The 26,651-nt window shown below is 35.7% G+C and overlaps 1 protein-coding gene across 1 annotated transcript in view; it reads right to left on the bottom strand.

The window, feature by feature from the left end:
• cfap299 (cilia and flagella associated protein 299) overlaps nt 1-26,651 on the bottom strand; it is a 60,894-nt gene that overhangs the window by 15,292 nt on the left and 18,951 nt on the right. Inside the window, exon 3 of the mRNA XM_067408239.1 lies at nt 20,786-20,876. Within this exon, the coding sequence (XP_067264340.1) occupies nt 20,786-20,876 (91 nt within the window). The remainder of the gene's footprint in view (nt 1-20,785; nt 20,877-26,651) is intronic.

Below are 26,651 nucleotides of genomic sequence, written 5' to 3'. Positions count from 1 at the left end.
TGTTGAACAACTAGTGTGGTGGTTTTTAAAGCTTTCTGACCATTTTAAACGTAGTCTGCTCATATAGCCGAAAATCAATGTTTAAAATGGTTAAAAAAGCATTATAAATATAAGACAACACAGTGCAGCTACAACAAATGATTTGAACTTGCCGGTCATAATGTTTAACTTCTTTTTTAATGTCTTTGACAGACTTACCAAGTTTCTGTAAAAATGTATGCAATACGAATGAAAATAATCAAAAGATGCTGCTTCCTTTTTCTTATAATGACAGGGTGTGTCAGAAGACAGATGTCCTGGCTCGAGGAACAAAAATGTACAACTTAACCATACTGAAAGACGAGTTGCTCATTTTGGCAGCTGGACATTCAAATTGGGTTTGCTTTGAGAATTTTAAAATAGTTTGATATATATTCAAAAGAAGAAACTGAGAGTAAGAAAAGAACGTAATCAAGACTTGTTACCGTGGGACAGCAAATTCAAAGCAGGTGGTGGAACTATGACAGGACTTTTTGGGAAATACAGAAATAGGATTGTGTCAAGTTATGTGGTTGTGAGAAGAAAAGAATGTACGTCAAAAACTCCCGAAAAAAAAAAAAAAAGGAGGAAAGGACAAAATAAGCTTGTTTATACAGAGGTTGAAGGGGAGATGGGATTTAAGCAAATGTTTACTCAAGTGCTTGGCTTTTCCAATCATAAACACATTGCTTGGGTGTTTGTGCAAGAAAATAAACAGAGCCTGCACAGGTGTCCTCTAGAAAAACACCCTAGAAGAGCTGCTGTTCCATTCTGAGGACTGAGATGGGGCCCGACAACTGTGGACACTGCCAAGGGTGGAGGAAGTGAAGTGGGCAATCAGTTGGGCAGGAAGCTGAGCAAAAAGATTACGCTGGACCAGAATTTGAACAAGTAGAGACCAAACCTCAAAATATGTGGCTTTAAACAAGAGGTCAAGATTTGGCTGGTTAGCAGCATGGTTAAGATAGCCCCTGCTGGTAAATGTTGTAACTACACAACGGAAGCAAACTGCATCTTTTTCAGTTGCGGCCGTTGAAAATTAACCAGATTTTTTCCAAGCAACATGTAAATCGTAAATATTTCATTTAATGTTTTTCCAGTGAGCATTATTGGGGGCGCTTAAAAGTTTGACATGTACTTTTAAGCTGTATGGTGCGATTAAGAAAAAAAAAGTTTTACTTTCATGCTCTTGCATTCTTTAAAGAAAGAAACCATGTATAAATTGCAGGAGGCACAGCTTTCAAATTGCAAATGACTGTGCAACAGGTGGGAAATGTTTCAGATAATAAAATCCATCAGAAGTTTACATTAATGAGTGAAGTCATTGTATCTACCGTCAAGGGAAAAGTGTCCCAAATTAAGAGTGCAGCTAAGTTTTGCTCAGAATTACAGCTTCAAAAACTAGCACCTGGGGTCAACAAAAGTGGCAGCACACAAATCAGTTGAGTTTAGGTCTCTTTTGAGATTTCCTACACCAAAGTGACTTCACGCAGACAGCTTTCCCCAGCAGTGCTACTACTACAACTATTTTCCACATTCTTTTGGCTTCCATGTTACTTTTGGGAAAATTTAAGTTTATCTGAAACATGTGCAAAGCAGCACTGCCCTCAGGGACATAGACGTCCATATATGTGAACCTGTGAGAAAGCTTTCCAAAGACTGACATTTATGGATTAAGTGCTCATCAATTTAATCAGACACTTTCTTTTTCCTAAGTCATAACATTTTATGTTTCTTACACATTGTGGGATAGTACAAAACACAGACAGGGAGAAGAAAAAAAAAAAAAAAAAAAAAAAAAAAAAAACACAGGCCATGGACTACTTACATTTTCACAGTGTTCAGCTCCTTAAGTTTGAAGAACTTACTATTTATCCGGTATAACTTTCGATGGGCTTACAAAAACTTTCTCAATCAAAGTGTTTAACTTAACACACCCTATTTGAGAAGGCACTGAAAACTGCCAGAATCAGGTCGGCTTGCTTATGTGAACCTGGATCCCTTTTGCAAACTAATGAAGCATTCTCTTTTGGCTACAGAGGAAAACAATATTGTGTGCAAAGCCTGTCTTTATTACTGAAGGACACCACCTGCACAAGCGCATGAAGTGAAGCAAAGCAGAGGTGAACCAGAGGTGACCGAACACATGCAAAAATGCTAAACCTTGACCAATGTAAAACTCCTCTATTCACTGCAAGAAAAAGAACTTACTTTTCACAGGGGGTCACATTAACAAAATGTATTTCGCAATTAACATAATTGGAAAATAAACATAGCTGCTCGTCTGCATATTCCTCATTCAAATACTGCAGGGCTGGAGATTTGAGCCATCTGAGTGAACAACACACCCACAAATGCACTTTACAGTTAATTTACAAGGGAATTACTTGCATTAAAATACTTTTTTTCCCCACATTTAGATTAATCAGGTGTTATGGCAGAGACTTAGGAGACTAAAATCTACATGTGCATACATTATGTTGTCCTTATTGGTTCATAGTGCACATGATTAGGGTTTTTTTCAAAATGGGAAAGCTTATGAAGCTGATCAAATGCGTGACACATGGTTTGTTTTATTTATGACCTCCCTCTTGATTTTTCAGAGGATGATGCTACATACTGGGCTCTGTATTGCAGTGGATTGCAGCTAGGTAACCAGACCTTTGTTGAACATTTACTTAACAAATCACTTTTGTTAAACAAGGGCATGCAAACAGTAGCCATGTTTAACAGCGAGTTAAAATCTAATCTTTTTGTCCTGGACATCTGCAGGGCCGTTGCTATGATTTCAACTTGGTACAATATTACAAGGTTTCCACTAGTGTTGAATCAAAGAACTGGGAGGAAAGTCTGACGCAACTGACCTCAAGATTTCTATGAATGGAGTAGAATGATAAATGAGTCACGTTACTAAAACTTAATGTTCTAGGGTTGAAACCACACTCACAGCTACCATCTGTCCCCTGCCTGAATGCAGCAGGAACTTCTGTGTAAAAATTAAGTTTGTTGAATTCTTCAGCTGAACATAAAAGGTGGCCACAAACAACTTTATTTTGGAATGCACTCCCTTCCTGTTATTTAAGAAGGATGTGTTAAACTGAGAGCAGAAAAAAGAAGAAGCTCATATAGTGTGTTGTTGGATGTAATTTAAACTACATTATTTTAAACTCTCTGCCTTATAAAGTTCAGTACTTCATTTTTAAATTTCTATCTGTCCATTTTTGTTAACATTAGTTAACTACATTAGTTAATATGAACTAACAATGAAAACCATATATTTCCTATGGGAAATTGCCTGTATTTGCTGTAAGTGGTCTTTTCCATCTATGATCAAAGTAGTTACATGCTTGCTAAATAATAAATAATACCTTTTTATGCCTGTGCTGAGAGTGCCTGAACCCCTGATGATTGCTGCTCGCAGTTATATTATTTAAGGAACCTGAGCTAACATGAAATAATGAAAAGTTGTATTATATTATCTAACATTAAAAAAGATTAGTAAATACTGTAACAATTGTATTGCTTATTGTTAGTTAATGCATAACATTAATGGTACATTACATTGTTACCAATCAAGTTACACCCAAGAAAAAAAGAATTAGAAAACAATTAAGCACTTCTTTGCATCCTTGTAATGATAGCACACAGGGACACTTATAACTGGGCTGCTGGGGATATGCTGAAAATGATAGTTTACTTATCATCAGATGATTTTTACTAATTTCCACACTGTACTTATATATTTATTTGACAGAATCTGTTGCTATTTCATAGCACATTAGGAACATTTTAAATACATATCCAATACGCGCTTCTCACAGTGAAATCCATTAATGAAATGGCATTGCACTGCCCTGTGTTTAAAAAAACATTGATTACATGCACAGCATCCTAATAAAATTCATAACTGCTCTGCCTAAGTCCTCTTTAACAATACGAGGTACACATTTAATATAGTTAACACACAGTGTGTCTTTTCTGGGCCTCATTCTTCAAAAGGAACTGTAGGCCAGGATAGACTTATGTCTAAAGCATTGCAATCATAGTAATTACACAGTGCCTCTGGCCTAACCAAACTTACCCTCCTGTAATTAGGAGGACCAGTCCCAAATGCACCTTGATAACATTCCTGCCTCGCACAAGACAGTCTTCTGCACTGCAGCAGTGAACTCTCAGCAGAAAGAGGGAAGCTGCTCATCATCACAATGCTCTCCTGGTTACTTGAACTGTCTATTATAACAGTGGTTCATAATTCTCAGCCAGTCTAAAAAAAGAAAACACCAACTCTCTTTATCACAGATCAGAGGGAAGTGTCATTACAAAATGCCATGGGAGGTGTTAAAAAGAGCCCACACAGGTGCAGGCAGCTTTTTTCAGGACAGAGAGGAAGAGAGGGTGAGAAAGAAAGAAAGAAAAAACAGTAAGGGGTAGTAGGGTGTTGTCCGCTCTGCCTCTGTCAAAAACCCCTGAGAAGCAATTATTTTCTTGGAAAAATGCTTTGCTTCTCATTACAGCACTGTGTAAGGGTTCAACATATTCCTCAAAATCCCACATTTTAATTTACTGCACGGCTACTCAGAACAACGCAGTGGAAGATTCTAATGTTTTTGAGTGATATTCAGTCAAAGCAAAGCTGAAGAGGAAAAGGAAATAATGGCTGGTTAAGAAAACATTACTTTATATTTCATCAGCAATTTATAACTACTAATGCATTTTGATGAACAAAACAGAAGACTATATTAGTATATTTCAGACAGGACCACTTTGGCAAGTTACTTTGTGTTTATTGAAACACAACTTATCTTTGGCGGTATGGTTCCTTATGGGGGTTCTTGCTCTGAAATTAATTGAACATACAAGAGCTTTAATATTAAAGGGTTAGTTCACCCAAAAATAAAAATTCTGTCATTCATTACTCACCCTCATGCCGTAAGACCTTCGTTCAAATTACAAATTAAGATATTTTTGTTGAAATCCTATGGCTCAGTGAGGCCTGCATAGCCAGCAATGACATTTCCTCTCTCTAAAGTTACTAAAAACATCAAGTACAGTGGTTCAATATTAATATTATAAAGCGACGAGAGTATTTTTTGTGTGCCAAAAAAGCAAAATAACGACTTATATAGTGATGGCTGATTTCAAAACACTGCTCCATGAAGCTTCAGAGCATTATGAATCTTTTTTGTCGAATCATGATTCAGATCGCGTGTCAAACTGATGAAATCACATGACTTTGGCGCTCCGAACAGATGATTCGACACGCTGATTCATTATGCTCCGAAAATCGTTTTGAAATCGGCCATCACTATACAAGTCGCTATTTTGTTTTTTTTGGCGCACCAAAAATATTCTTGTCGATTTATAATATTAGTACATTTAGTACATTAATGAATCTTGAAAAAGAAAATGTCATTGCTGGCTATGCAGGCCTCACTGAGCCATCGGATTTCAACGAAAATATCTTAATTTGTGTTCCGAAGATTAACGAAGGTCTTACGGGTGTGGAATGGCATGAGGGTGAGTAATTAATGACATTATTTTCATTTTTGGGTGAACTAACCCTTTAACCATCAGCTTGGAAATACATAGACAACCAGAAGGTGCACAGTAATATGCTCATGCTTATAATGGGGAGGGAGGGAGGGTTGCGAGCAGTTTGAGCATACTTACCGAGCAGTAATGCCACATATATATGTCCCCGGTCTAATAGGAGAATGGTAGTGATTGGAGCGATTTGACAGCTGATCGTGTCAGCTGGTCGCAGCACTGTGCCTACGTGGCATGACTGAACTAACGCTGCACTCGATTAGTTAAATATTATACAATAAACCTGAAAAATAATCTAATACATTTATATAAAAAAAAACATACAATATATAAAACATAAAAAAACAAAAAAAACAAGTGTTACTGTCCAGCTCAGTGGTGCATAACTGTCTGCCTTTGTTTACTGAAAGTGTGAAGTCATTTTTGCAATGGTCATACTGGTTTTGAAAATAAGCCACACTCAAGTTTTTTTCCAATGTGGTTAAAGTCATCTTTGATGTTCTTGACCATAAATTACACTATAGTGATGAAATGGGGTTGGGTGTTGTGATATTTACTGTACTGTTAGAGGTTAAGGAATGCTTTTCATCTGCCCATTTGGGCCTGGGGGATTCATTTGGGGAATGCTAGGACTGCATTCAGAGTGGTCAAGTAATTTAGCTGCAAGCAAAGATTATTACAAGCTATGGCACGGTTTAAGCCCTGTGTGATTACCCTAATCGCAGACTATGGCCACAGGGAAACTATATGGAAATCTTTAGTAAAAATTTTCATCTATCTGTGCTGGGATATATAATAAAGCACAACCACATACCACAAACTGTTGACAGTTATTGTTCATAAAAAAATTGTCAGCCCAACTTTTGACATAAGCAGTAACAGACAGTATATCTAAGCTCTAAAGATCTCGAAAGAAAGAAAGAAAGAAAGAAAGAAAGAAAGAAAGAAAGAGAAATTTGTTGATGCATGCAAAACAAATGATGCAAAGCTTCAAAGCACTGGGTGGAGTGTAATGTGTAATTTCCACCCTAAAATGTTTATATCACTGTGATGTTAACAAGGTTTTTAAAAAAAAAAAAAAATATTCCTCTTTTGTCAAGCATCATTAACCATTATGATGAGAAGTCTTGATAAGACATGAAAATCTGATAACAGTAAAACTCATTTGAACTTGAGGTAAAACTAAAGAACTAAGTTTTTGTTTGTTTGTTTGTTTTTTTTTAAATCTGTTATTAAACACATCATCAAACACATTCTGGTTTATTATTCTATATAATATATGATATTAAATTGTATCTAACTGTTGCTATTGTTCTGCTATACTGTTGCTTCCCTAAATATTCTCACATTCACTAACCTAACATGAATTTCCTTGCATTCCCCTAACAAACGTTGTTCTTGGACCATTGGGGTTTGCATTAAATGCATCTTTGGAATAATTGCAACTTTGCAACCCTGCTATGAAAAAAGCTGTTTATCTGCTGTTTAAAATAAATGCACCACACACACTATATATATAATTAATTTATTTCAGAAATGCTCAATACTCACTTTATACTTATATTAATCCTTTAATTAATTTTCAGCAGTTTGAAGCTCAAATGACCATACCTGCTACACGGTCTAAAATAATGTTAGTTCAGTAATGTTTTCACTGCTATGATTTTCTATAGAGCTCCACTTTGTCAAAATGACACAAAGTTTGTCTACAGAATTTCATTTCATTAGTCTGAATAGGCTCCTGTTATCATTAGACATTCCTAAAAAAAATCTGCTTTGGAATAATTCATTGGTACCTGTTACATATTACTTCTTCTGTACTTAAAGAAACTGTATACTTAAAGTCAGTTGCCAAATCACCTTAAAAAAATTCTTTTAAACAGACTATACCAAAAGTTATGGTAAGGAAAGAAAAGAAAGAAAGATTATTATTTGAAAGCTTGAAGTAATAAAAATGTTTATTGATGCATGATTTTTATCATATGCTAAAATGAGAATCATTTGAGTGTTGTTGCCACACATCTGTAAACACCTTTACAGTTTTCCATAAAACTCAAATGCATGCAGTTAAGCATAGGGTTACTTTCACTGGACTGCATGTGGTTAGTGGTGCTATTTATATTTACTTGGTGTGACAGAGCAAGTGGCATAACAGTGTGAGGCTGGCAGGGCGCTTGATGACTAATTCCCATATCTACTTGTGTGGTACAATCTGCACATAAACCCTCGGTTCAAATCCATGCTTTGAAAAGATCTCTTTGCAGATGGTACACATTTAGCAATAGTCTTATAGAGTGCATAGAGTTAACAATGAAAGGGCATGAAGATATATTTTCTTTAAGATAAAGTTACAAATAGATAAAATCAACTGCAGACACAGTGATTATCCCACCGCTATGGAAACAGAATCTGATATTAATGTAAATCCCTACACATTCCACACTTAATAATTGTGTTCAAATGAGTGACAAACAAAATAAAATAACATTTAGAAATTTAGAAAAAGAAACATACTTTACTTAATTGTACTTTACATGCATGTTGTTGGGAACCTATCAGAGATTGCAGGGATAAAGTTAAAGAGCATAGCCTTTGGTTGTTTTGTGTTTGCACAAGACATGAATCATGTAAGTAAGCCTATAAGCTAATTATTTTAATTATTTTAATTATTTTTTTTTTATTATTATAATCATTCTGCAACAATCTAAATCTTAAACCATCTGCAAGCTTCTTACAGAAAATAAAAGTTGAAAAGGAATCGTATTTGTCTGCATAAGTGCTTGCAAATGTGGTAACATTTTATTGGAGGCTAAATACAGATAATAATTTCAGTGGTCAAAAACAATTTAACAAATGAAAGACCTGTTAAAGATTGATTCTTAGCTTGGTAATTAAAGGTTAGGAAGACAAAAATAAACAGTAGAGAAACAAGGTTATGATTAGACCTTTGAAAAGCATGATAGGCCTAAGAAGGAAGACAAGTTTGCCCTATATTTAAGACTGAATCCATTACTTCATTCAACTTGGCTTCTTCCTAGAGTGAAAATCACTTTCAAATGAACATATAAGATGCAACAGTGATGATAATGAGAATATGAGTTTGTATGAATGTAGTAGACCGTTATTGTGTGAAGACATGAATAACTTTATTAGCACTATGACTAATGTGTAAACCAGACTAAACCTCACCAACCACAACCACAGCTGAGCTTTACCACCACCACCCCCCACTGAAAAGGACAGACTATTGAGTCTAAAGCAGGGGTGGGGAACATTGATCCTGGAGGGCCATTGTCCTGCAGAATTTAGCTCCAACCCTGAAAAAAACACTCACCTGCCTGTAACTTTAGTAATCCTGAAGACCTTGATTAGCTTCAGGTGTGTTTAATTAGGGTTTGGAGCTAAACTATACACCACTCCCGAATGAGTTCGCGTGAGAGAACGTAATCATTTCGTTTTAAGTCGGTTTTAAACAATCCGGATAAGCGCAAGTAAGTACCATTTTGATTAGCCGTTGTACCTACAATGTTTGAGCACTGTGTAAACAATGAGTGACGTATACAATGAGTGACGTGCGAGGGATCTCTTCGGACGCTTGCGTAAACTACACCAGAACGCGTACACACCTCACGCACCGGATTCCGTGCGCGCACTCAAAGCAGTTGGACATAGCTGTGTATTAGAGGCAAAAAATTATATAAATACTGTTCGGTTTCTCGCACAAACCGATCATTTCGTGTCTTAGGACATCAATGTATCATCACGAGCCGCAGGGTTTCATTTGGATTTGTCTGTGCATGTTTTTTTTTACTCTCATAGATTTTGTTACCATTGCCATGCATTATACAATTGACAGACTGCAACGGTTGGAGTTGAAAATCATAATTTGTGTTCTACTGAAGAAACAAAGTCACCTACATCTTGGATGCCCTGGGGGTAAGCAGATAAACATCAAATTTTCATTTTTGGGTAAACTATCTCTTTAACTGTATTAATACAACTTATATAACTTTAATGATGCACAAGCATGTATGCACTATGCTATTCCAAGAATATTTACAACTGCATATTTCTTTAGAAGATTTGCAATATCATTTTAATTCACATTGATTTGTTTGATATATGCAATAAATATACAATCCACTAGCCTAAGCATGTCACTTTTTCGGTTTGCTATATTTTTGTCTGCATTTTTGGAGTTCATTCATTAAACATTCAACTAAATGATAAAGTAATTTAACATATTTTGTTGAAGGTATGGGGACTATAAATTACCAAACAAATGTAAATTGTTATCTATAGATTTTCCTCTCTACTAACACAGCACGGAAACATTCTTGAGTGTGCCTAAGTATCCTGAAGTGTTTTCCTGTTGATTGGTATCATAAACAATGTCCATTAGTTTTTGTTTGTGACATCTAGACAAAATGTATACACTGGGTTTCTGTTGGATTATAGGTGATCAGTAAATTAAACAGTACATAATCACATTCACTGAAAAACACTATGAATAAAAATGGGTGTCATGTGCTGTTAATAAAAGAAATGTATATTATTTCACCAATACAGTTATGTCCTATGTCATATTTCTGTGATGTGGTTCTGTCAAACTAATTTTCTTTTGTATTTTATCTATAAGATTTGCTATGTTTAAATACAAGATAAAGTAGCTGCCAGAACACAGCCCTGGAACACAAATGACTAACAATATCTCATAGCAATTATACGTATGATATGTAAGTGAAAAAGACACAAACCATTTTTATGACCTTTACTATCAACACACTGTTTGAGAAGACCAAAACAGTGATGCATCACAGAAAAAAGCTAAACAAATCACACCTGCAGCCTCAGACGACTGAAAAACTGTAACCCTGGAACGACTGTAATCTGAAAGCTATTATAATCCATTAACATGAACTGCCCTTTGCAATCTCTTTTTCAGTATCTGTTTTTTTTTTTTCTTTTTCTTTTCTGGTTAAATCTGTCTTGATGCTGCACTGGAGTCAGTCTGAATAAGTAGCAGCTGTATATGACAAGGCAAAGAAAACATGCTCCAAAGGCTGCTTGTGAGAGTTTCCTTCCGAAGGATCATGGACTACTCCAATGTAAATATTACAATCTTCCTTGTGCTGATCATGTCCTAAATGGGAAGTTGCAGCTAACTCCTGTCAAATTAGTCACAGCTGACAAAATGCAAATGGACTTTCACTGTCTTCATAAACACCTTCATTTTTTTTAACGTAACATAATAACAAGGTGATTATTCAGAGTATAGAATATGATTCAATAATTTCTGTACAAATTACGGAAGCAAAATCATGTGTACCTCTGATGTATAATGTCTAATTAAACTAATAGTGAGTTAAAATCTTTTGCAGCTTTAAATACTTGAGGCACATTTCACTCATTAAATTATCCTCACATTACACTTGAATTGTAATTTATGTCCAAGTAAGCAGGATTTGAGCTGCTTTGCATGGTAAACTCTCAAGTTTCCCTCTTCCTACGCTTGTGCAAAAGTTTGCAACTGTGTTATTCTAAGAACTCTCATCCATGACACCTGTCAAGAGACCTTTTGCTGTTGTTGGCCTCATCGCTACAAGCTTCTCCAAGACAAATATTATTGCCCCACCACTTTGCAGGACTCTACCGTATCCCTGCCCCTCTTTAGCCAGGGGGGTCAAGAAGATTATGACAAGAAGTTGGAAAATGAATGGAACGCTTCGTACATACATGCTGGAAAATCATTTAAAAAAATTAAAAGAAACATTTTAACTGACATTGACTTCACCACACAACACAAGCTGATGACTGTTATCTGCAGCAACATTCCGAAATCATGTTTCCAAGGCAGGATCAAAGTGGATGACATAAGCCATTACACCCTTTAGAGAAGTAAGATAAATGTTCAGCGAGAGTTCTTATCAAAGGCCTGGCTGTTTTAAGATTCTGATTAAAGTCCTGCAGCCCTTTTTTCATACTCCCAAGGGAAATAGGTGTACAAACATTACACTGTTTGCATTGGCTTAAGAATTTACTATGAAGCTCCCTCCAGATTGCCCATGAGACCCAAAAGCAGTTTTTCTGATGCATTATGGGGAAAATGGTTCAGTGTTTTCTCTGCACTTTCTGAATCAATGTCAAATACTTCAGTGGCGAAACAAAATATTCAACACTACTGAGAAGTAACATACTGTAAGCTGGATATGTTGTTCCTACATTAGCTATAAATCTGCATTCAATCAGATAAATAAAGTAAAACCTTAACAGCTGCAAAAAACAAAAAAGTACTTTGATTGAGTGTTTATGGTGCAGAAGAAATGGGAATCTAGTACCTTATGCTCACAGCGGTGTCATCCCTGTTGAATGAGCACCACAGAGTGACGGCAGTCAGAATATGTTTATTTTAGCACGCCTGTCAGTCTCCTGCAAAAGATTACAGGTCTTCCGCTGTCTGAAGAAGATGAACAGATTCGGGTTTGTCAGGGAGCAAAGACATGGAATGCATGGTGATATCAACATTGCCAGATGGTGGCTGGAAGTAGGAAGTTGATAGGTGAAATTCAAGAGGGCAATGATGACATTTTAACTCTGGGGGATATAGGAGTCAAGAGAGACTTATATAAAACCATAGGTTTTGTGGATGGCTGATGATCCTTGAAAATACTATTGCAAAAAAAAAAAGAAAAAAGAAAAAAATTACAACAATAAAATGTATAATTAAAGGGATAGTTTAGCAGACAATATAAGCATTTTTCTAACAAGGCAGCCAGCTATATCAAATCCAGTCATCATTTTGGCCCAGATAAAACATTAATTCCTCACCACATGATCTATATTCATCTTTAAAACATTACTCATGGTCTCGTGGTTGCAGTAAATTGTTTATTAATGCAGGTATTTTAGATAATTAAAAATTAAAATAGCCAACCGTAGTTCCAAAATAAATCAGAAAACAATAAATTATTAAATACAATCCATGTAATGTATTTAATAACAATTACATTGTTTTTACATCTAAGCTTTGCCTGATACATTTTGATTTATCCAAATTCCATGTCCCACAACAAATATTAGGTTAAATTTAATACCCTTCAGTTTTCTGGCAGGTGAAACATCTCTTTTTCAAGCCAAGATGACAATCCATCTGTACACCTGCTATTATTAGAGTACAACAAAATGAAAATATGAGAAGAATGTCAAGTGTTTTGAAATGCCAAGTCAATAAACCAAAATCATTGGTGCGTACATGTACTATGCCAATAATTCATTGGGAGGCCATCACTCACTGTTCCTAAATTAATACCTCTTAAGGAAAAAGCTCTGCAAAGATGGCATTCCTTGAGCTCGTCAAAAACGGAAAAGATTTAATCACATTTGCATATGGTTACGGAAGGGGGGAGAGAGAGAGAGAGAGAGAGAACGAGAGGGCTTTGTGGGTGAAATGGTGTGCAGTATTTGCTCAGGTGGAATAATACACATGCAAGCAGGCAACTATGTATTGATAAAACAAAGAGGATTCCAAAGAATGTGCTTTGTGAGCTAGCTCCTGAGCCTGCTCGAGTATAATTGCATTTCCCAGTTGGATGGGCAGCCATGACCAACAACAGAGGTTCAACGCAAAATCTCAGCCACACGTCCGCAGTCACTGGGATGTGCTTGAACACTTAAAGTACTCAAGATGAAATAATTGATTGCTACAGGCCAAGTATTCTCACCCAAGTGATTCCACACATCATCTATTTTATGTGTTTATTGCTTAGACGTCTTCAGCTGTTGAAACAATGTCCAGCTTATGTTGAGCTCATTCTTGACGTGAGCACTCTACAGCATTGGTTATAAAGGTTATAAAGCTCCGGAAAGGAAAAAGAAGGCCTTGATGGAGCAGGTGTACATTCCTCAGAAAGAAGAGCCAAGAACCCTTCAGCGAAAAGAGGTTAAATGGTTCCTTACAAGTAAGAGAGCACATGTCATGTGTCATGCTGAAAAATGATGTCTGTGGATAGGAGTATCAGGAATAACAACATCACGATATCGGTAGGTGGACTAGAAAGAATTCCATTGCCGCGGCTGATAAACAGGTGCATGGAGAGAACGTGAAAAAGAATGCATTGGAAATGATGGAAATAACTTTTGATTATGACTTGAGTCTCCCATAATGCTTCTAAACACTTAAGGAGCCCTCTGATTTATGGTGTAAGGACCAGATCAAGCTGTTATGTTATATGTTCCACAGTAAAACTGCAGGACGCTGCAATTCATTTAAACCAGTGAAGCAGAACCAGAGAACTTTACATAAATTCTCTGGTTCTGCTTCACTGGTTTAAATTATAGTTCACCCAAAAATGAGGTATACTCATCCTCATGTCATGTCAACACGTATCACTTTCTTTCTTCTGTAGAAGCCATTCTGAAAAATGTCTCAATACAATGAAAGTCAATGGAGTCCAATGTTGTTTTGGAAACATTATTCAAAATATCTTCGAAATAAAGTCATACAGGTTTGGAACGACATGAAGGTGAATAAATAATGGCAGAATTTTCATTTTTGGTTGATCTTTTCCTTTAAAACATTTGTGATGATTTATGTATAGAAACATGCAGTGTTAATTAAGCCAAGACCCTAAACCTGTTTACCAAAAACTCTTTTACGTTGTCAGATGTAACAATACAAAGCACTTATCAGTGATGTACAATCTTCAAGAGAGTGAATCCAGATGATAATTATTACACCAGTGTCAGTCTACAACAGTTTTTTGGAGAACACACCAAGCAGGCGAACAAACCGAGAGACTTGAGAAATTAGATTAAGTGTATCCTGTTTCATCTCCTCTAAAAATCTTCCAGCACATATTTGAGAAGATGGTCAGAAGCCCTTGCAGCTGTTCATTAAAGAGGCAGGCTACAGGAAACCATTAAGGATGCCTTCCAGCCTTGTTAGCAGGAAAAACACCATACCATTTGTATTTTGGCAAATATGTATCCAAACTTGATCTTTATTCTATCTCTTCTATATTGATTTAACTAATCTAGACATATTAAATCACATTAGCTATTGTTTACTCTCATTTTGACCACCTGTTTTATGCATGGTGTGTAAAAATATTTTGTGTCAACACACAAAATGAAAGTCCCTTAACAGAATACCAAGCATATCTAAATTCATTTTACAAAGAGAAGTCTTTGTCTATTCTATGAATGAGTCCAAACTTAGGGGGGTCAGATACCCCAACCCTCAACCCTTTGAAAGTCTTTGTGGGGCTTTCAAGGGGAGGTCACATGATAGCTCTGCATGACTGTTTTCTAAGGGACCTCCACCTTTGGTCAAGTGCTTTGAAACCAACATGCTATTGTTATTTTACTGGCCATGACAAGGACAAAGGGCCGACTGACCGGGACACACACACTCACTGTAATGGTATATGGCTGGGAAATTCAATCATTTCTATGCTTCTTAATGTGATCTTTGAACTGCATGACTGACCACAGTATTTTCTATACATGAACACAACTTATCAATATAGAACTTAATGGGTCTGTAGACAAAAGACAAGCACCTGCTTTGTATAAGAAAAAAAAAAAAAACACACAACAATAAGACTTATTTTTCTTAATTTTTTCATAGTAATAAAATCACAGCCTTCAAAAAGGAGTAATTATTCTCCTATCTCGCCTCAGTGATGCAAGCAATGTTTGCTTAAGACAAGAAAGTCTGTTCATTAGCAGGAGAAATCTGACTCAGATAAAGGTAATTTAAGATATAATCAAAACAGCATTTTTTTTTTTTTTTTAGTTTGCAGAGTTAAAGATTCAATTATTTTTTCCCAGTTTGACCTTTCTTGTTTTAAATGGTCCTGCGGTGAGACAAATGGATAGAAATACAAATAATGTATATGTAATAATTTCTCAAATAAGGGTCATAAAGGTAATCTTGATTGACCACAAACCTCAATAAATCAAGAATTTCAGCTCTACAGCTTAGTTAGCAAATGTGGTTTGACAAGCATGTGCAATATTTCCTCTGCATACCACCCGAATACCACCAATCCAACAGCCATTCATTTATTATGTGACTGTTTATTCATTACCTCTAAAACATGCTTACACAATGGCAACAATATGACTGTGGTTGCAGATACTGTTCTCAGAACCACCCACGATGCACTTGCATGACTTAATTCCATCATGAAATTCAAACTATAGAGAAAGAATAGTACAAAATCAACTCCACTGGCTGTGAAATTGAAGAGGGCACGAATGATGACATCATTGTATCAATGGCGTAAGAGTAAAAACAAATATCAGGAGGGTGGGGTGGGGTTAGGGGTTAGAGCACCTTCAGTTTCAAATGTGTACCACCCAACAATGGAGCCCCTCAGGCATCCAGCACAGGTGTGACCTGGATTTGATAAAAAAAAAAAAAAAAAAAAAAAAAACTTCTTACCCAGAGTAAATAATGCCAAAGCTGTCCAGGTGCACCTTTTGTTTGTGTGTGACTTTTGGCAGCAGGGCAACTTTCGCAACACCAGCGAGGAGGAAAAGTACAATGTATGCGTAGCTGAGTACTTTATGAGCTCAGCTGATGGAAGAGATAACACAAACCACAAGACTCAAGAACGCCCTGCCTGGATGGTGCTGATAAGAACTTAAATGACAGTAGCATTTGCTTTGCCCCTGTTTTTGAATAAATCTGAGCCCATAATTAAGTTAAAACCCAATTGCACCTTTTTTCAATGAAATGTCACATCAGCAGATTTAAAACAAGTTGGAACATTTATTGGACAGTGTCCACACAACTGACAGAAGATCTGACTGTTTCCAACATTAGAACTGTATAAAAAAAAGAAGAAGAGAAAAACACACTGGATACATTGTTTTGAGAGAAAAACAATGCTCAAAAAAGGTGTTTTGTTGTTGTGTTGCATATAAACTAAAATTATAACAATCAAAAGAGTTGGCCTAAATGTGCAGTTGGGGGTCATCATATAATGGCTTCCACCAAAAAAATATTTTCTCTATATTCAGTGGCATGCTAGCATTTCTTAACATTGTGTAAACCTCACTAATGTGTAGAGAAAAAGTCATTTTAAAAATAATAATAATATGCATCTGTCAAAATTAGCTTTTATCATGTTTTCCACTTAAGCTAGGGTGCAACCAAGTTTCGAATCATAGTTACACACAATGCATTACATATACTACAACATAGACAAAACATGTATTTGTTAATTTACTCTTTTTTTTTGGACCCAGGAAGCCTGAAAAACAAAAAAATAAAAAATAAAATCAACCTGCAACAATTTCATATAAATTTCATGTCATGCCTTTCAAATTTGAAACATACATGAAAATGTGTTATTTTCATGTAAGGAAATAAAAAAAGTCAGCATTAATGTAAACTCTGAATATGGATTAATGAATGCATTTCTCCCAAACATAAACTGGCTGAAATAAATATAAGTTGCGTCCCAAATGACGCACTATACACTATGTACTTGTGCACTATGCACTCATCCACTATGCAATTAAAGCTGCGACAGTTGAGTGCACGAAGTGTCCAACATTCCACACTTAGTTTTTTCCGTTACTTTAGTGCATCATCCGGGTATTTAAAGTGTACTTTTTCTTTTTGGAATTTTCAGTGTGAACGCACTACTCGCACTATTTATACTTAAAAACGTCATAGAATAGTGCATAAGTACGCAAATTGGGACGCACCTATAGACTGTCTGTTACTCTGTACTTACAATAGAATCACTTTAGAGTAAATGTGAGGATCTGTCAGCAAAATATTGATTGTGATACACCACATCATATTTTTTCTTTTTTATTTATGAATGCAAGAAATTTTCAGAAAGATTTCTTTTCTCCACTAAAGGAGCAAGTTTTGATACTTTTTATATAAACCTCAATTATACTGGGTTATAACAGAATTGGGGCTTTAAAATAGCACTGTTTACAAAGTCAACAATTAGTGGGAAAGTCTGTCAGCATGCGCTGGCTCAGCTTGCCGTGTGCTGCTCATTTGAGCGTAAAGTCACACATCTCAGAGGGGTTAGTACATCAGGATCAGGTAAAACACTTTGTTTTGTATCTGGTTGTGATAAGGTGAGTGCAGAAAAACATTTAGTCTTTTGGCTGGCCAGAACAAATATGACTTGAGTTTACATTCCACTTTCATTTATTTCTCCGGTCTTAAGTTGCACTGACACAGATTCATTAGAATTCTGTAACGCTTCCACTATTTGACTCATGAAGCAGTTATAATAAACTATTTCTCCTGTGTCGGAGGTGAAATCTCCCAACAAGTTTTTTCCATCACAGATTTATTAAATAAAACAAGGCTGTTTTGGACATCTATTAGGGATTTCAGAACACAGGGCCACGACACATGGCTCCAAATCAAACTGTTATAACACATAGGCCATGTCCAATTATAAAATAGTTGAATTATGCACATAACTTGCAGTACATGGACTGTCAGTTTTGGATTTTAAATTGTAACAGGACTTACAGGTCTCATCAATACAGCAGGAGGATTTCATTTCACATTAAGTAAGAACAAAATATGGATCAGTCAATTTCGACCTGCAACAATAAAAAATACCACAGTACACTGGTTTTATGGGGGTAATTGTCTTATTTGTCCTATTTATAACTATTGAACAAATGTAATGATTGACCAATCAAATATATTGAAAGATATTGAACAAGTGTCATAAATCAAAGCTTATGACCCAAACGTTTAAATCAATACATCCAATACACCAAAGCATCTGGCCTGTGCTCACAACCCACAAGCTTATGTTGTTCTTTAGTATGACAAACGCAGTAAAATAGAACATGATTTTCTATTTTTCTGCGTCCCAATTCGCCTACTTATACTATGCTCTAAAAGTATGTACTGTTTTTGTGAAGAAAATGTACATACTTCTGACTGTGTAGCAGAAGAATATAAAAGCTTTGGGACATACTACTTCTTCACAATTGTGTCTTTAACAGACACTCTGTCACTAAGTTACGTGTGTCCTGTCACCGTTTAAACTGCCCTGTCAATCATCTTGTCAAGTTAAAATCCTCCACATTCAATTCAATTTAAGTTCCTACTGTTTCAGAGAGAAGTCTAGTCACACGTTGATCTGCCAGTCATGGGTCTTTCATGCGGAGAACTCTCCTCATGTCTGCATAATGATGCATTTAAAAGTTAAAGGTGCTGTGTGTGATTTCTCAAATTCGTTGTTGAACACTGTTGATATTTGAAATCAACCCAAACAAACCCATCCCTCTCTTCATTGCTCCGCCTCCAAAACTCACACTCCAATCCTAACCACCCTGCTCCAAGTCGGTCTCGAACCCCGGCCCGATCGCTGCTGGCATGCGAGACGAATGCACTGACAATGACGCTAAACACTGCATTCTCTAGCGGTCGTCAGTGTGCAGCAATTTAACTGCAAAACTCTCACTGATACACACACAATGCGAGTGGATGTGTTTATCACAACTGACGCACAACAAAATGCTTCACGAAAAATAAAGCGCAGATGATGAACGAACGACAAGGAAGCACAAAAAATGAACTTACAGTACACAAGAGTATATACAAACAAGTGTTCGTTGTTATTCGCCAACAGCACAGCAGCTCCAGACAATCAAAACCCAGTTTTATTTACATGAGAAGGAATCAAAGCAGCCTCTGTGTCTGTTTTCAGGCCTTCCTGCTGAGCTCTCTCCAGCACTGGAAAGCTTTTCTAATATAAAGTGCTTTTCCAGTCATAAACCTTCATTCCAGTGATATTCTTTTGAGCTGTTTTGTATTGTGTCCCATCTCTCCTTCTGCATTTTTTTAATTTTTTTTTTTTATTTTCAAATCAAATCTTATTTTCAAAACTTGCTCGTTCCGTCTCCTCGACCGTCATACCCCCCCTAATGCTGATTGGTTAGATGTTTGTTGTTGGTCCCGACTAACTTCCAAACAGTGTAGTTGAAAAAATGATTGCTTTAATGACCAAAATCATCATTATAAAAGTTGACAATGCTGTTGCAGATGAAATATAATGTGGATGACATTTAATAAATATCTTTTCATCAAGTTTGATAGGCTCCTGATTATTAATCACTCAAACCCCTTTATCTTAACGGCTCTGCTTAACCTTTTTTGTGTTTTTTTTAACACTTTTTATTCGTGTTTTTATCCTCGTCCACAGCGCAATGGGTTGTGGGCAATATTAGCTGTTAGAGTGCGCACGGATCTGCACTTTGGATTCTAACCGGAAATAGTAGACCATCCAGGTATCTTTGGAATACTCATTTCAACATACTACAATTTGGGACTTACCAATTATAATTTCGAATACTATTTAGAATGGATGATAGTATGCGAATTGGGTAGAACGTGCTAGAAAGTTCTCAGATTTTAAAGGGTTTCCTGATATTAAAGAAAATCTGAAAACCAGATCATCTTAACCCATTTCCCCACAACCGAACATACATCTACTGATCAGAACCTAAATTCACAGGAACTGCTAAAATTCAAAACTTTCACCAGCATTTTCAAAAATTTTCTCAATTTCAAATGTTAACACTAAACTACACAAAAAGTAATAAAGGTAGTTTAAGATAAACGGGAGCTCTGGAGCTCTGCAGTCTACAAACACAGCACTGTAAGTGGTGAAAAGATTGGATATATGAAAATCACAAGATATGACAGCAGCAACCAGCAAAAAAAACAACAACAAAAAAAAAACAACAACAGTCAATAGGAAATGCTATTGAATAAATTGGAAAACTGCTAGAATAGGTTATTTAATGTATTCTGGTAATTGTTAGGTAACCGAACACACAGGGAATGGTTTATACCTACTCATTGTTTATTCCCAATAAGTAGATAAAAACATTCCCTCTGCCTATTCCTAGACACTCAAATGTTTTATTTCTTAATTTAAACAGTCTTGGAAAACTACAAGAACAACTGAAATTTTTTGAGGAAAAACGACATCCCAACTATGTGTGTTTGTGTGGGGTGGGGGTGTCTGTGCATGGTCTGTCCTCTAGGAGAAAGAAGGCTGAGGTGGCAATATGGCAAGGTGTGAGAGAGAAGGGGGGTTACCCTCCTGAATTTGACACAGTGTGGATTGTGTTCCCGTCCTAATAGAATTGCAGAAATATTCTGGGGGAATCCCATTACGTAGCAAATGGAGTGCTGTAATAATGTACTCACAGTCGTTTCCCCACTGCGGTTAGCCTCCTCCCGCTCCGCCAGGGCTCTCAGGAAGTTATCTTTGAGTTCTTTTCCTGTACTTGCCAGCTTCCTGGAAAAGACAACATTTAAACAGTTTGAAATGTGTCTTAAAAATCTCTTTCAAGCTTAAATGTTGTCGGTTTAATTTGTTCTCACAGGCAAACATTGATGCTTACTCTTTTGATACTGATGCATCACAGCAGTAAGCTTTGCTAGTCACTATTTAAAAAAAAGAAAAGAAAACTGCTGTATATATCAAAGTACTACGATATGACAGTACTTGTAAATTTGGATGTTTTTATGTTTACCTCAGAGTCAATCACCTTTTAAAAAATTAGATATATATCACAACAATATTTTTTCTTTAAGATATATTAATAAAAGTACTACATACAAAAGATTTGGAAGGAACAAATCATCCTCTGACTAAAATTACAACTAAACTGTAAAATACAGCAAACCCACCTATAGTTATTGTAACAATGATACAGATTATAAAAATATCCAGAATAGCTGGTTCCATTAAAAATATGAAATATGTTGCTTGAAAAATGTAAATAATCTCAAGGAGTCATTTCTGACAAAATTATATCTTCATAAAAATAAATCATACTGCCTCCACCCTAAACCTGCGGGTAATTAATCACATTGGGAATTGCTATTAAATAAATCCTCCCTTGAATTATTATCTCAGTCATTTCAGGAAGGTTTTTTCTCTCTGTGCTATTTGGCCCATTTCCATGAAAGCAAAGATTTGGCAAACTCAAGCCTGTACACCTGACATAACACTCATTGGCATTCATCTCTCAGACGTTTCACAGTGCAGTACCAGCAATAGCGCCTTGTCATTCACCCCAAATTTGCTCAACTTTCATAATGTCTGCAGTATACCCGCAGAATCATCGACCTGCCAGTAAACAAGTATTTGAGAACTTTTTTTGCTCAACTTTGCACAGAGCAACTGCAGGTAAAAAGGGCAGCAGAGATTAACCCTCTCCTAATATCACAGAAAAACATAACACACCGCCTCATTTAACCAATTAAAAAGTCTGCTCCTTACAAAAAATGACAATGTTAAAAGGAATAGTTCACAGTCATGAGTTTTACAGGTAACATTTTAGAATACTGTTCCCTGAATAACTACACAGGAACAAATGAGTAATACAATATTAACATTCAAGTAACTACTATTAACTAACAAGAAACTCTGATTAATTAATTAGTAAGTAATAGCACTCAGTTGAATGCGGTAGCTCCCTATTAGCTAATCAGTAACTACAATCAGAGTTTCTTGTTAGTTAATAATGGTTACTAGAATGTTAATATTGTGTTACTCATTTGTTAGTTCATTAATGACAGAGCACTATTCTAAAGTCTTAAGCTATCTTTTTATATGTGGAACACAAAAGGATGTCAGGCTAAATGTTCGGGCAGTTCTTTTTAAAAATGATTAGTGTCAAAACAGTTAAATAGATCAAAACAGTACCTTAAAGTAGTTCATACAACTATTACAAAATACCTATGAAATCTCATGTTAATGATCACACATGAAAACTAATGAAGTTCTGTGTCATCTCCACCTACGATTGTCATGAACAATTTGCTCCACCCGTTTAATCCACTCAGGACCCCAAAGCGTAGCCATTTGCAATGCATTATAAAACAAAATCATTTTAACATATAATTGAGCCTTTGTGAAATGTGATAGCAAGCTGTTTGTTAAGCTATAGTATGCTGATTGGTTAGCTTGAAAAACCTTACAAAGTACTCAAGTAATGTGACCACATCACACATGTTTTGGTCATCATGAGTGTGAACGAACACCATCTACTTGTTGAAAAGCAAGTCACAATGAGCAATGCACATTTCAGTCTGATAAATGATTGACTTAATGACTTGCCCTTACAAAAAAGAATGTGCTTCATGTTCATTTTAAGTGAACTTCTTTTCAAAATTATTTTCCAAGTATATTTATGTAGTACATACAGTATACTAATATCATTGTACTAGTATATCTGTATGTGTACCATTTTAATGCTTCTTGTGTCTAAAACGGCCAACTTTTAGTTTATAAAAATATTCTCGTAAGTGTAGTGTAACAGTAGCAAAACTAGTTTAAATACAAGTTATACTTTTACTATATACTTTTAGCTGACCTTTTAGTTTATAAAAGTACACTTGACCTGTTATGAACAGGTGACCTGTAATGATGCCTATTTGTTATCTGTCAAATGGCTGTGAAATCAAAAAGTTATGCACCTGTATTGGCCTGAAGACATAATATTCCTAATGAGACCCTGCACCCCTCCTCCTTTTGGGCACGCTCTGTTGCCATACTCAGGTTACAGGTTGGCAGGTGGGGGGGGTTGTCTTTTACAAACAGGCTTGCTGCTTAGAAAGGATTTAACAGACCATGATGCACTTGGGGCCCTGCTCTGTTTATTCTGGATGATGAAAAGAAACTAGGGGGAAAAGCTCTAAGTAAATGGAACACACACATGACATTTATTTTGGTCAACTACTCGGCTGCCTGTAGTTCATAAACGTGCAGCCAGATGCCAGGCACTGTAATACTAGCATGAGAGGTCTTTGTTACAGTTCCTCAGTGTATGCGGGACAGGGGCCATAATGCTGTCAGAAGTGATCTGGGGCTTGTGTCAACCATCATGCAAAATTTCTCCAATCTACTTTCCTTCATATATGCTCAAACAATAAAAAGGTTTAGCTATTTAAATTACGTTTGTGTGTTTTACCTGGTCGTTCTTTTTAAATAACTTCACAAAATTCTCACTTCTTATTTAGGGTGCAACATAAAATGTAGCCTGAATACGTCATAGCACCAAAATGCTCGAGACACATTAATTGATCAGCTACGTGACCACCCAAGCGAGTTCTTGTCAAAATAATATCTGTTATCAACAAGCAGAAGTGTTAAACAAATATGACCAGCATGTTTGAGTACATCTCAGGAATAATTTCATTGGCTATCTATTTAAAGAATGCAAACCACAGGGACTTCCAAGATTTCATGCACCCATTCCTCAACACATATGGATGACGTTACCTACCAAGTATATTCTAACGTGTCACTGTGCATCAACAATCAGGGCTGTGTTGAATTAAGAAGACAATGGTTGGAATAGCAGTACCATGAGCAAGTACCATGAGTATAATAATTTAATGCAAACAGAAAGCTCCATCAGTGATAGACAGCAATATGAGAGTAACTGTGTGTGTTCTTATTATGTAAGAAGTAATGGGAAGAAATTTGGAACACTTCAGGGTGTAACTCAAGCCAAACTGATCTCATTGTTCACTGTAGACTAATGTTCTAGCACAAGTATTTCAGATTAGTCCTGCATCGTTTAGCAGATGACTGTAAAATGGATAGTTAAATTTTACAGGCCTAAAAAGACATGTCCATCATCTAAAGTCTATCATATTCTATTATTACTTCATGTATTCACACACATATAAGCATACAATGTGTGCAATAAGGTTCAACTTGCTGACATTAGTTTATGCATTAGGTATCATGAACTAACAGTGACACTCTCAAAGCATTCATTTAGGTTGATTTGAATTTCTACATATGCACTTTTAACGTTTCAAGTTGTGTGAATAATTATGTATTGTTTATAAACATTCATTCATTTTTTTTATAAAAGTTCATTTTTAAAAAGTTAATTGCAAATTAACTAATGTTAATAAATTTAACCTTATTGTAAACTGTTCCTAACGGAAACTAAAACTATTAAAATAGTTTGGTAACTGAAATAAAGATGAAATAAAATAGCAATATACGAGAGGAAAAACAAACTGAAAACTAAAAAAAAAAGAAAATTAGAATGTTGTCTTAGAAAAAAACTAAAATAAATAAGTTGAAGTACTAAAACATTTGAAACTAAAACTGATAATATATGTATATATGTATAAATATATATAAAATGACAACCGTATCACTTCTGCTGATGGCCTATTAAACAGTAAGTCTATATTTCCTAAACGCAAGCAAACTACACTAGAATTTACTTTAGAAACATTAGAGATTTCTGTTGGTTAAGTGTTTATGATGAAAAGATACTCACAGCTGTGTAATATTTGGATTCAATATGAGTGTCAAACAGATGTGTCTCAATAACATTTTTACATAGCTAATTGGAAAGTACACATTTATTCATTTGACAGATGCCACACATAAAAAAAAAAAAAAAAATATGAGAAAACATAAATTATGTCCAACTAAATTTACAACACTGGGTTCCTTACATCCTGCATACTTTTAATATTCACAAATTTCTGGCAGTGGCATGTGTGGTGAGGACAGAGGCGGAGCTTGTGTCTCAGCGTGTAATTGTGTTTCCAACTCAATCTGTGCAAGGTTGTCAGGACAGATTTATGTGCAAAGTTAAAAAAAAATAATGTGAAGTATTACTGCATAGTCAAAATACAAGATAACATGTGTCTTTATACTGAGCATAGAAGGACTGCCAGAACTTAGGTTTTGGGGGAGAAAGGTTTCTTTTGGCTTCAGCAGCCTAGACACACAGTTGCAAAGAAACCAAGCCCCCATTTTTATTGGACTATGATAAATGGCCCTTAGAGAACAAGCCTAAGTGCCCTTGAAATATGGTGTTGATGCACACAGAGGGTTTGGTTATTTACATTCAATTTAAGGGTGTTTCGGACATAAGGCATGACAGTCAGCTGGTCGACATCAAGTCAAATACAGAGGGCACAATGTGTGTCAGAAAGTAAATGTGTGTGAGAAAGGTAAATTCATTACACTGCGTTTGCTCTTCTGAAAATTTCTGAAGCATCAAAACGAGTTATGTCTATATCATAATCAACTGTTTACACTTAAATCAATTGAGTATTTTTGATGTTCTTTTTGACCATAAAGCATTCATAAGGTTTCGTGTGTTAATGAATACACGTGAGTTGGTCAACTTAAATTCGTGACCACAAAAGAGGGGAATCATTTGGACTAGTCATGCGCCCACAGAAGTAATTAATCACAGTGTAGGATAATAAGAGAGATTCTTTCCCAAAATGGAGTACAGATGGTCTTTATTCTTGATATATAGCCCCCTAGTGTAACTGTGTCAATAACAAGGCAAGTTAAGGAAAAGAAAAGCACACATAACTACTTTATCATCACTGTGAAATAGTCCAAAAATAATTACATGACAAGAGAATCTGTAAGTCTTTATAAGTTTTAAATCACAAATTTGCTGAATAGAGAAATGTAGTTCATAAATATAAATTGAAAGGTTCCTAGTGTAAGCTGACTCCAAAAGTGTGCGTTACAGTTTAATACCGGTATCCAACCCCCATCATGAAATTTATTAGCCCCGTCAAAAGTCCTTAGCTCAAATGTATGGTATTCCAGATGTTTTGAGTTTCAAAACCATTTTTGAAAGAAAAAAGAAAAGAAAGAAAAAACATGTTTTCACACATAGAATAGAAATGTATAAGTTTCACTTCTTTCATACAATGCAACTTTTTAGTTTAGCTTTCTAAAGGCTGTGAACACAATGCTGTACATGTAAACTTTGACAAGATTTGAGTTCCAGGAAAATCATGGCTCTACCCATATAGAAATGTAATATATGTACATATATGTTTTTACTTTATATGAGCATATATTCCATTTACTGATATTTAACATATGTACACATACACATTTGCGTATGGGTAATGTTAATGATTGGAAGTCAGTTCCTCTAAGAATGTTTCGTTTCATAAACTTTTTTCTAAAATATTAAAGATGCTGTATTGTTGACATTGTAAGCTTTGCACAGATTTTTTCAGCCGAGTTCTTTTGTGTTCAGTGTTGTTTGAG

The sequence above is a fragment of the Chanodichthys erythropterus genome, chromosome 13 (genome assembly GCF_024489055.1).
Source record: "Chanodichthys erythropterus isolate Z2021 chromosome 13, ASM2448905v1, whole genome shotgun sequence".
Classification (NCBI taxonomy): Eukaryota; Metazoa; Chordata; class Actinopteri; order Cypriniformes; family Xenocyprididae; genus Chanodichthys; species Chanodichthys erythropterus.
The sequence above is the reverse complement of the archived record's forward strand: the minus strand, read 5'-3'. Positions and strand labels throughout refer to the sequence as shown.